The following is a 13,190-nucleotide window of genomic DNA, read 5'->3' as shown; positions in this document are numbered from 1 at the left end:
TTTAAGACTTATCTTGACAGACACATGAAGAGACAGGGAAGAGGGAATAGAGGGTGATTGATCTAGATAGGACAACGTGATCGGCGCAGACTTGGAGAGCCGAAGGGTCTGTTCCTATGCTGCACTGTTCTTTGCTCTTTGCCACATGCAGTCTCTCAATCCATATCTAAGGATGTCTTATGTTTGATTATCATTTTATTGCACATTGTGGATTCAAATTAACAAATTCTACCCTTACCCAAGTCTCCAAAGTGAGCAGCTTCCATATGAATCGGCTGTTGGTTGAGAACTGCTGTTCTGCCACGTGCAAAGGAGTCCATGTTGGCAGAGATAGCATTGATCGCCACGTTACTTGGTCCTGCAGCTTCCAGGAGTGCATGGTTCCTACTTGGTGATGGAGTTGCAACAGGACTGATGGCTGGGGCTGCAAAAAAAAAGTATTCAGAGAATTACTTTGGTAGAAACCTAACCTGAATGACAATTAGAATTAATTATGGCAAAATTATGGGATCCATTTGAAAGACAGCAAGTGATGGACAGATGGCAGCCAGGATTTTGCCAGCTTGCTTGTACAGTTCTGAACATGAGGTCTTAAATTCTTACACTTGTTGAGCAAAGAGGATGAAGGTTCTTTTTCAAAGATCCTAAATAGAGTACATTTTGGAAGTCTTTGCCCTGTTCTGAGCTCCCCCAGCATAAGGCTTTCACTAACACAAATTAATTCTAAATATTAAGGATACATTATATTTCTGGGGGAAATAAACAATGAGCAAAATATCAAAAGAGGGGCTTTTAATTGCAGGACATACTGAGCAAAACCCACAGCAGGTTCAATATCTCTCATTACATAATCATGTACTTAATGTCAATTAACTAAAATGTGAATTTCTTAACTTAATTACATCCATTCTAACTTGATTGCATGGTCATATGAATATTCCTTAATTATGTATAAGGGATACCCAAACTCGAGTCAGCAACACATGTTCTCCCCATTAGAAGGTGGTATCTGCACTTCAGTAAGGAATAGCCAAAGGTCACTAACACTTAATTGTTCAGCAAGTTATTTTTAAATTTTAAAATGCCAAAACTTATAGGTAACAATAAGACAAACAGCATGGATTCGTTAAGGGGAAGTCGTGTTTGACGAGTTTATTGGATTTCTATGAGGGTGCGACGAGTGCGGTAGACAGAGGGGAACCGGTGGAAGTGGTGTTTTTAGATTTCCAAAAGGCGTTTGATAAGGTGCCTCAAAAGGTTGCTACAGAAGGTTAGGGTGCATGGAGTTGGGGGTAAGGTGTTAGCGTGGACTGAGGATTGGCTGTCTAATAGGAAGCAGAGAGTTGGTATCAATGGGTGCTATTCTGGTTGGCGGTTGGTGACTAGTGGAGTGCCGCAGGGATCGGTGCTGGGGCCTCAACTATTTACCATTTATATAGATGATCTGGAGGAGGGGGCTGAGTGCAGGGTGACGAAATTTGCTGCTGACACGAAGATGAGTGGAAAAGCAAATTGCGTGGGGGGTGTGGAAAGCCTGCAGAGAGATCTGGATAGGCTGTGAGTGGGCGAGGACCTGGCAGATGGAGTATAATGTTAGCAAGTGTGAGGTTATCTACTTGGGCAGAAATAATAGTAGGAGGGATTATTATTTAAAAGGCGAAAAGCTGCAACACGCTACGGTGCAGAGGGACCTGGGGGTCCTTGTGCACGAGTCGCAAAAACCCAGTCTACAGGTGCAGCAGGTGATCAAGAAGGCAAATGGAATGCTGGCCTTTATAGCGAGGGGGATAGAATATAAGAGTAAGGAGGTCTTGCTGCAACTGTATAGGGTACTGGTGAGGCCGCAGCTGGAGTACTGTGTGCAGTTTTGGTCGCCACACTTGCACAAGTATATATTGGCCTTGGAGGGAGTGCAGAGGAGGTTCACTAGGCTGATACCGGAGACGAGGGGGTTGGACTACGAAGAGAGACTAATTAGATTGGGTCTGTACTCGAAGTTTAGAAGGATGGGGGGGGGATCTCATAGAGACGTATAAGATAATGAAGGGGATGGATAGGGTCGAGGTAGAGAGATTCTTCCCGCTTAGAAAGGATAGCAGGACTAGAGGGCACAGCCTCAAGATAAGGAGGGAGGAGCAGTTTAGATCAGAGTTGAGGAGGAGCTTCTTCACTCAAAGGGTAGTGAATCTCTGGAATTCTCTGCCCGTTGAAGTGGTGGAGGCTACCTCACTAAATATATTTAAGTCACGGGTAGATAGGTTTTTGATAGACAAGGGAATTACGGGTTATGGGGAGAAAGCGGGATAGTGGAACTGATCCACTTCAGATCAGCCATGATCTTACTGAATGGCGGGGCAGGCTCGAAGGGCTAGATGGCCTACTCCTGCTCCTATTTCTTATGTTCTTATGTTCTTAATAATAAAACTCCCATTGGGAACTGCAGAGTTGCCCACCACCACTATAATTTAATCCATATTTATTTTAGTCCAAACAGCAACAAATAAGCTGGGAAAAACAAGTCTAATCCTCCAATTCACACAACAATCCACATATCTGCTGAATTAAACTTAAATAATCATTTTTTTAACAATTAAGTATTGAAAAATTGCACCTTTTGTACACAGCGATATATCACTTTGGTGTCGACATTGTTTAACGTTTATTTATTAATACCACAAATAAGCTTACATTCACACTATAATGAAGTAACTGTGAAAATCCCTTAGTCACCACACTACAGTGCCTGTTTGGGGAGAATTTAGCATGGCCAATGCACCCAACGTGCGCATCTTTTGTACTATGGGAGGAAACTGGAGCACCTGGAGGAAACCCACGCAGACACGGGAAGAATGTGTAGATTCCACACAGTCACCCAAACCAGGAATCAAACCTGGGTCCCCCGTGCTGTGAGGCAGCAGTGCTAATTACTGTGTTGCCACCTCAACAGCGATCCTGCTACTGTAATACAAAGGGAGATAGTCATCACCAAAAATAACAAGTTACACAAATTAAAACATATGAATCGTAGGAACACTGAAAACAAATCGTTATGGACTAGAACAACTCAGACAGTAGGAGAGTAACTTTATTAATGCATGCTCCTAGAAATAGGGAGAACCCACAAATCACACAATACGGTTCAGTCTTCACCATTAGTACACAGGAACTGGCCATTGCCAATGTGTACGTGTGAAGCCTTGTTAAATGCCAAGATCTGCGTCATTCAGCTGAACAAGCGCTTTATGTTTTCTTTAATGTCATCAATGTTCCAGTGAACAATGCCTTTATTTTGTGTAATGGTAGTAATTACTATTATAACTCCTACAAAATGCTAAAACAATGAAAATGTATTCCATTTAAATAGATTTCATGCTGTTTAAATAATTGTGCATAGGCTGCCTTAGACTCATTATTGAAGGAAATAGAGATACTAACACTGGAATTAAATCACTAAGGATGTGCATTTAAGGACAATTATTTTTAAATCATTAAAAGAAAGCACAATGAGAAATGAAGTTATTCAGGTCTTGTTATTACATAATTATACGAGTAGTCAGAAGTGGCGGCACAGTGGTGGAGCAGATTCAATGGGCTGAGTAGTCTAATTCTGCTCCTATGTTTTATGACCATCCAACTCAATAGCCTAATCCTGCTTTTTCCCCATAACCTTTGATCCCATTCACCCGAAGTGCTATATAGGATTATAGCCCCTTATTATACTCCTTATACATCTGACTATATGGCCAAATTCTCCTTCAACTTGATTTTCAAGTTTGCCGAAAACACTACCATTGTGAGTCGGATCTCAAACAGTGAGGAGACAGAGTACAGGAATTAGATAGAAAATCTGGTGAACTGGTGCGACAACAATAAACTCTCCCTCAATGTCAACAAAATGAAGGAGCTAGTCATTGACTTCAGGCAGTGTAGTGGAGAGCATGCCCCTGTATACATAAATGGGTCATGGTAAAAATGGTCGAAAACTTCAAGTTTTCAGGTGCCCAGATCACCAACAACCTATCCTGGTCCCTCCATGCCAATGGTATAGTTAAGAAAGCCCACCAACACCTTTAATTTCTCAAGAGACTAAGGAAATTTGTCATGTCTGCTACAACTCTCACTAACTGGGGGGCACGGTAGCACAATGGTTAGCACTGCTGCTTCACAGCTCCAGGGACCTGGGCTTGATTCTTGGCTTGGGTCAGTGTCTGTGTGGAGTTTGCACATTCTCCTTGTGTCTGCGTGGTGTTTCCTCCGGGTGCTCTGGTTTTCTTCCACAGTCCAAAGATGTGCGGGTTAGGTTGATCGGCCAGGCTAAAATTGCCCTTAGTGTCCTAAGATGCATAGGTTAGAGGGATTAGTGGATAAATATATAGGGATATGGGGGTAGGGCCTGGGTGGAATTGTGGTTGGTGCAGACTTGATGGGCCGAGTGGCCTCTTTCTATACTGTAGGGATTCTAAGTTCTAGATTCTAACATCTACAGATGCACCATAGAAAACATTCCTTCTGGTTGTATCACCGCTTGGTATGGCTCTGACCAAGACTGTAAGAAACGACAAAATGTTGTAAACGAAGTCTATCACTCAAACCATCTCCTATCTCTTAATACTGTCTACACTTCCCGCTGCCTTGGCAAAGCAGCCAACATAATCAAGGACCCCAAGCACCCCAGACGTACTCTCTTCCATCGGGAAAAAGATACAAGAGTCTGAGGACATGTACCAACCAATTCTAAAACAGCTCCTTCCCTACTACCATCAGACTTTTGAATGGATCTACCTTGCATTAAGTTGATCTTTCGCTACACCCTAGCTTTGACTGTAACACTACATTCTGCATTATGTATGGTATGTTTTGTCTGTTTAGTGCACAAGAAACAATATTTTTCAGTTACACTAATACATGTGACAATAATAAATCAAATCGAATGGGCTGAAAATGTTCTCATGCTAAACATGACACCTACTGATGCAGGGTGTATTTTCCACTTACTAAGCATATCAATTTAAAGCAGCACACCCATTTCAGTTTAGTTCCACATATTATCATATCACGTTTCTTTTTGCTTTTGCTTCATAGGATCACAGAATTGTAGGCGGCAGCGGCCATTTGGTTAATCATGGCTGTACCAGCTCTCCATGTGATCATCTAATACCATTCCCCCACCTTCTCCTCATAAACCTGCACAATCTTCTTTTTCAGATAACAGTGGCTGTTGGAAGTCCATGTACACCACATCAACAACTTTCCCTGTTATCTCTTCAAAAAACTCCAGCAGTCAGTTAAACATATATTTCCCTTGAAAATCTACACTAACATTCCTAATTAATGCACATTTGTCCATGTCACAATGAATTTTGTCCTGAATTATTGTTTCTAGAAGTTTCCTCATCACCAACTTTAAACTAAATTTGACCTGCAGTTGCTGGGCTCATCTTTACACTCTTTTTTTAAACAACGGTGTAGCAATTCCCCAATCCTCTGGCACCACCCAAGTTTAAGGAAGACTGAAAACTATGACTAATACCTTGGCAATTTCCACACTCATCCTTTCTTACCCAATTGCAGCTGGCTTTCCCCCAGTTAATCTGTCTTGCATTGGATGCTTCTTTGTCCTTTTCCATGGCTAGCCTAAAACATATAATACAATGATCACTGTTCCCTAAATATTCTCCTTATTGGTCTGCTTAATGCCCAAGAACCAGGTCTAGCAGTGCCTCCTTCCTCATTGGACTGGAAACATACTGAAGAAAATTTTCCTGAACACACTCTTAGAAACTCTTGCTCCTATCAGCCCTTTACATTAAGAGGTCATGATAAGATGAAAATTAAGTAATCAAATAATTGGGAATGCTTCCTTGTGGGAAACATACAAATATACAAACCAGAAGCAGGAGTAGTCATTCAGCCTTTCATACCTACTCTGCCATTCTGTGATCATGGCTGATCATCAAATTCAATATCCTGAAGTTGCCTTCCCTCATATCCCTTTAACCCCAAGTGCCATATCTAACTTTTCCTCAAAATCACACAATGTTTTGACCTCAAACTACTTTTTGTGGTATGATTGAAAGAGGACAAAGTATTCTCAAATCGAAATTAGTTAGGAAGACAGGTTGGCTGAGGTGAATATGCGGATTAGCCCAACAACATTGTGAACAAATATTTACCCAAGGCAAGTGGATAACAATGAGGCATAGAACTTCAGGAGTTAAAGCAAAACGGTAAAAGTTCAAAAGAAATGATGAGAGTGAATTTCACACCTACATTCTAAAAGGGTGATCTCATGTAAGAAATATAATTAAGTAGGACTTCTAAGAAAGATAGTTCCAATATAGAGAAAAAAAATCAGTGGCAGAGTTCATCCTATACAGACAGCTGTTCCAAGATCACTGCCACACACAGCAGGAAGCTGTTTTCACTCCAAACAAGCAAGTGCCTGGAGAAATCTTGTTTGAGCAGCCATTATGTCTATTCTAAGCAAGAAGCAACCCCACAACAAATACAGGTGCCGAGTGTGGTAACTATTGCTGGATTTTGCTTACCACTTTAAAACCTGTGGAATGTTGTTTGAAGATTTGAGGTTAGGAAGATAGAGAGTTTTGAAAATGGATCAGTTTAAAGATTTAGTGTATACTCATGGAGATAGTTATATGTATATTTTTGATTGCTTTTCTTATCTGTTTTATGGCAACAAGACTGGAATATTCTTCACATCTTTCCTCACATTATACCAAATTGCAAAAATAAGGTTAAGAACCGGCATTCGAAGCTTCCCTTCTGGGATTCGGAATACCCTAGCATTTAACATCAGCTGGGTCCTTAAATTATCAAATATAGACTAGGATAGTAGTTGTTAAGTTCCCTCTTATTACTACTCAATATCTTTTGCACCCCTCTGTAACTTATTTGTGAATTTGTTCCATTATATTCTCCCCACTAGGAACTGGCCTGTTGACTACACCAACAAATGTGATAGCACTTTTGTTCTTCAGCTCTACCAAACACATTATGCCCTTGATCCCTCTGGGAGATCCACAGTGCTTAACAGTGCAATGATGTCCTTTGTTAATACCACTCCCACTTTTCTTCCTTTCCTAACTGACCAGCTTGGATCCAGGGATATTTAACAGACAATCCTACCCTTGAGTCAGATCTATTATAGCAACAACATCACATTTCCCCATGGCAATCTGCATGTAACTCACTAGTCTTAGTTACCACATTCAGTGCATTCACAAGCATGTACAGCAACCCCGATTTAAAGTCTATTACTTTCTCCTTTACACTGACCTCACCATTAATTTATTGCTCTCTAATCTAGTGTGCTATATCACTCCGAGTATTCTGTGCACCAAAGTATTCCTTGCTATTATATCTTGGTTCCCAAACTACTGCAGAATTAGTTTTAAACCTCCTAAACAACACAAACACCCCGCAAGAGACAGGGTCTGTTCAGATGCAAACTGTTCACCCTGTACAAGTCCTGCTTTCCCCGAGCCGATCCCAATGTCCCAAGAATCTAAAGTCCTCCCTCCTGTACCATCTTTCCAGCCATGCATTTCATGTGTCCTATCCTCCTAATTCTGTACACCCAAAAGAGCAAAGGATTACTACTTTTGGAGGTCCTGCCTGCTAATTTTTTAGCTCCCTAAATTCAGACTGCAGGATCACATCTCTCTTTCTACCCATGGCATTGGTACCGATGCGGACCACCACTGTTGGCTGTTTATCCTCCTCCTTCAGAGTGGTCTGCAGCACTCCTTGACCCTGGCACCAGGGAGGCACCATCCTGAATTCACATCTGTGGCCACAGAAACACCTATCTATTCCCCAAACTAGTGAATCACTTATCACAATTGCTTTTCCTTGCACTCCATGTGCAGCTGAACCAGCCAGTGTGCCTGGCTCTGACTGCATTCCCCAGATGAACCATCACTCTCATCAGTATTTCGAACTGAATACTGGTTGGAGAGTGGAATGCTTATAGGGAGTCCTGCTCTATCAACCTGTTCCTTTTAGGCTATCTGGTGATCCCTGCTTCCCTCTTTCCCTGCATACTCTTAAGCTCCAGGGTGACCGCATCTATATATGTGCTATTCATGTAACTCAGCCTCAGGAATGCACTGCAGTGAGTCCAGCTGCCGTTTAATTTCCACAATCCACAGTTCAACTTGCTGCAACTGATGACGCTTCCTGCGAATTGGTTATCCACGATTTGAGAAGCATTATAAAGTCCCCATGCAGCACAGAATGGGCACTCGACGTTGGAGCAGCCCTGGTTTTTCTCTATTTATTAAATGATAACCTTGTTACTGATCCTTACCAATATTAATAAAGCTTTACCAATACAATAGAACACACTGCTATTAGTAAACTTGAGCAATATTCATAAACCCCATCAATATCTACATCATCATACTGGTGGTAATTAAATCTTACCAATAAAATGTTACTAATTCCTACTATCACAGCTTATTAGCAGTAATAAACCCTACTTTATGTAAAAAAAAGATAAGACTCACCCATTTATTCCTGAGTTTAGATCAAAACTACTTACCAGCCAATCAAGTACTCGCATCCTTGTAAACTCACACCTCAAAATGTTCTTTCTAAATTTTGACTCTAACTGGAAATGGTCTAATACCACTTCTCTCGCTGTTCCTCGATTCTTGACTCAGCTCTTGCCTTCACTCTCAACTCTCTTTGTAGTCCTGCTGCTCAACTGAACTTTCGCCTTCACTCTCCACACACTTTGTAGCTCTGCTGCTCACGCTGCTTCTCACCATTTGGACTGAACTCTCACCTTCACTCTCCAAGCTCATGTAGCCCTGCTGTTCACGCTGTTTCTCACTGCTCAGACTAAGCTTCTCTTTTGAAGCTCTCTCTAGCCCTGCTGCTCGTGCTGTTTCTCACCTCTTGGATGGTGGGAGGAAGCAAAATATCGAAGGCTGAAAATCTGAAGTAAAAATGTAAAATGCTGAAAATACTCAGCAGGTCAGGCAGCCTTTGTGGAGAGAACAAAGTTAACATTTCAGCACAATGACTTTAATTGCACCTCATCACCACAGAAGGTGCACAGATGTTTTGTTCACAGGTCCCCAGTAATGTCATGAACCTAGTTAGAAAGTGTTGAATGATCAAAGCAAATTTCTATCCCTATCCCCAATTCTCTTCCTCCACCTGCATGGAAGCCTTCATTCAGTAGGTTCTCAGCATATCTGCAAAACTGTGTTAGGAATCTGGTGCGTTGCAAATTTAGGAAAATGAAAAAGCATATGCAAGGAAGGCAGGAATAGAAAAAGGAAGTAGCCAACTAAGTAACTGCCTGCTGCAAGGACAGTGCCTCTGATCAAACACAGTTACTTAAAGCTCACAGCTGCTGATTCTTCGTAATATTTTCAAAATGTGTTCCATACACGATTTCCAACAATTATGAGCAGAAATGACTCTTCCAAATACCTACACAACAGGATCCGTTTAACCATGTTATCATAGCATCTTGCTACCAACAAAATTTAGATATTGTTCCAGGTAGAATGTTTAATTCCAGTTTAATTCAACATAGTTGGAAAGGTACTGATTTAGAGAAAAGTATGCTGTTTAAACAGGTATTGTAATTGTTTAATTAAAGGGAGCAGATTATGCTTCATCATGCTCACAGCACCTACAGATTATATCTGCCACTAACGACAGGAAATGTTGACAGTGTTCGACTGCAATTGACAGGGTATGAATTTATACTGCAGGAGCCAAGTGAGTGGAGGTGAATGGGCCCAACGTAACATTTTGTTGGATGGTTTTATCTTTGTGTTGAAATCCAACAGTGAAGTTCTTTGGAAAACAATACAAGCTTCTTAAGTTTACAGTTGGAAATATCCTAAGGTGGGTTCAATCTGCAGTTTGGAAAGGCAGCATCATTTCACCAACTTGGACAAAGTGCATAATTTTCTTCTAAATATAAAATTTAGAACCACAATCACATCTTCACAGTTAGATTTAATAGAGTTATCAGAAAAAAAATGCTACCAAATGCAAAAATGGCATCTTCCAAAAGTCATAAAACAGCAAGATGGACACATTTTCAAATTGACAGTTTTATATCATTCCATGTTTTCCAAATGTACTGAGTCACAATTATTTCCCTTGAAATCATGAAATTTACCAACATGACTAACCCCATCAACACCTGAGGTTTAAATCCAGTTGGTTTCAACCATTAAACTGAAGAGCCTGCACTACACAATCTAAAGCAATTTATTTTCATGATGTACCAATTCCAGTCTGTCAAACATCACTTCACTGCACTAAATGATGGGTCAAACCAAATCATTTAAAAAAAAAACACTTGCATGTATCACAGCATCAAGGTGTCCCAAAACACTTTACAGTCAACAAAATACTTCTGCAATGTAGTCACTGTTGTAATTTGGGCAACACAGCAGTCAATTTACACACATCAAGGCCCCACTGCCTTATGTATTGATTGGAATATAGCTGCAGACCTGGATACATATCACTCATTCTCCTCTTCATATCGTACAGTAGGATCTTTTACGTCCGTCTCAGAGGACTGACAAAGGCTCTTCTTAACATACCCAACAGTGCAGCATCCCCTCAGTACTGCGCTGAAAAGACAGCCTACATTACATGCACAAGTCTTTGCAGTGGGACTTGAAGCTTATGACCTTCTGATTCAGAAGCAAGAGTTCTACCACTGAGATAAGACTGACACTTGCAAAACAAATAGGGGGCACGGTAGCACAGTGGTTAGCACTGCTGCTTCACAGCTCCAGGGACATGGGTTCAAATCTTGACTTGGGTCACTGTCTGCGTGGAGTTTGCATATTCTCCCTGTGCTCTGCATGGGTTTCCTCCGGGTGCTCCAGTTTCCTCCCACAGTCCAAAGATGTGTGGACTAGGTTGATTGGCTATTCTAAATTGCCCCTTAGCGTCCTGGGATGCATAAATTAGAAGGATTAATGGGTAAATATGTAGGGGTATGGGGATAAAGCCTGGGTGGGATTATGGTTGATGAAGACTCATTGGGCTGAATGGCCTCTTTCTGCACCATAGGATTCTATGAATCAACATTCCTGGGGAAATAATTCTGGCTTCAGATAAAACCACAGAACTGTAGAACTATAGAACCCCTACAGTGCTGAAAGAAACCATTCAGCCCATTGAGTCTGCACTGACAACAATCCCACCCAGGCCCTATCCCCGTATTTTACCCGCTAATCCCTCTAACCTATGCATCCTGGACACTAAGGGACAACTCAGCTTCACCAATCCACCTAACCTGCACATCTTTGGACTGTGGAGGAAACCGGAGCACCCAGAGAAAACCCACATAGACACGGGGAGAATGTGCAAGCTCTGCACAGACAGTGACCCAACCCGGGAATCGAACCCAGGTCCCCGGAGCTGTGAAGCAACAGTGCAAACCACTGTGCTACCGTGCCGCCCACGGTAATACAAAACCTTGCATTAAGTTGATCTTTCTCTAGACCCTAGCTATGAATGTAACACAATATTCTGCACTCTCTCCTTTCCTTCCCTATGAATGGTATGCTTTGTCTGTGTGGCGCACAAGAAACAATACTTTTCATTGTATGCTAATACATGTGACAATAATAAATCAAATCAAAAACAAGACTTCAAAATACATTTTCAACATTTAAAATATTTTTGTGGAGTATTGAGAAGTTAAATTTTGTTTTTATTTATTCATGGCATGTGGGCATTGCTGGCTGGGTCAGCACTTATTACCCATCCCTGTGCTTCTGGAGTCACATGTAAGCCAGACCAGGTAAGGACAACACAGATTTCCTTCCCTATTAGTGAACCAGATGGGTTTTTATGACAATTGTTTCATGGTCGTCATTGGACTTTTAATTCCAGGCCTTTATCGAATTCAAGTTTCTGAACCTAGGACCCCAGAGCATTATTGTGAATTACTAGTCCAGCCATTGTACCACTACGCTACTATCTCTCCATATGTTCATTTGTATCTTTAGCAATGTAGAGTCTTGTGTTGAAGTTCTAATTAAATGTGGAATTTTTAATAGCTCTTCTGATATATTTTTATTACTTCATCATCTCTTGCTGACATGAAGCAGTTTCACTTTCACATCAATACAAATGGTGCTGTATTTCTGAAGCAACTGGAGTGAACTTGAAAGCAAGAGGCAGGAGTCAACCACAAAAGCTTGTTTCACTAATTCTGTTTTGTCCCCTGCTAAACCACAATTCAGATGTGAATGTGAAGCAAAGTTTAAAAACTTACCAGCAGTAAATCTTCTTGTGTAAACCACTCTAATGGGGCTGGTGGACTGCTAATGTTGCACCACTATTTAAAAGGGGGGAGGGATAACGCAATCAATTACACACCAGTAAACTAACTTCGGTGGTGGAAAATTATTGGAAAAAGTTCTGAGACCCAGTATAAAACTGTCATTTAGAGAAGCACAGAATAGTCAAGGAAAGCAAGCATGGAATGAAGGGCAAATCTGACTAACTTGATTGAATTTTTTCAGGAAGCAAAAAGGAGGGTCAATGAGGGCAACATTTGATGTGGTCTACATGGATTTTAACAAGACTTCTGTCAATTTCCAAACGGCAGACTGGTCAGTAAATTGAAAGCTCGCAAAGTCCAAGGGAAATAGAATGTTCAGACTTGCCTGAGTGACAGGAAGCAAATGTTTATGGTCAACAGGATTTTTTCTAACTGGCCCCTTGATATTTTTTAGTTACATCAATGATTTAGACTTAAATATAAGGGACAAAATTAAGAAACTTGCAGATGATAAGAAAATTGGCTGTTTGATAGATAGTGAAGAAGAAAGCTGTATCTAAAGGAAGGTGACAATAGATTAGTTAGGTGGGCAGAAAAGTGGCGAATGAAATTCAATCTAGAGAAATGCGAGGTTATGCATTCAGGAAAAACAAACAAGGCAAAGGAATTCATGACAAGCAATAGGATTCCACAAAGTGTGTTGGGATGGAGGGATTCTGTAGTGTATGTCTATAGATCCCTGAGCGTAGCAGGACAGATAAATAAAGTGATCAAAAAGGCAGGAGGAATGCCTACCTTGTTAGCTCGAGGCCTAATGGAAAAGAGCAGGAATCATCTGTTAGACTCAACCAGTATACTGCGCAAAGGTCTGGTCACCACAGTACAGGAA

General features: G+C 41.1%; 1 protein-coding gene across 4 annotated transcripts in view; it reads right to left on the bottom strand.

The window, feature by feature from the left end:
* Nucleotides 1-13,190, bottom strand: part of akap10 (A kinase (PRKA) anchor protein 10) — a 95,224-nt gene that overhangs the window by 48,637 nt on the left and 33,397 nt on the right. For all 4 annotated transcript variants that reach the window (XR_013889295.1, XM_080210866.1, XM_080210863.1 and 1 more), the window contains one exon: nt 239-424. Coding sequence is in view for 3 of the 4 variants with exons in the window: in XM_080210866.1 (XP_080066992.1) it covers nt 239-424 (186 nt within the window). In the remaining variant the exon portion in view is untranslated. The remainder of the gene's footprint in view (nt 1-238; nt 425-13,190) is intronic.

This window comes from Carcharhinus amblyrhynchos, chromosome 23 (assembly GCF_965287045.1).
Source record: "Carcharhinus amblyrhynchos chromosome 23, sCarAmb.v2.hapA, whole genome shotgun sequence".
Taxonomy (NCBI): domain Eukaryota; kingdom Metazoa; phylum Chordata; class Chondrichthyes; order Carcharhiniformes; family Carcharhinidae; genus Carcharhinus; species Carcharhinus amblyrhynchos.
This window is presented reverse-complemented; position numbering and strand designations above follow the sequence as displayed.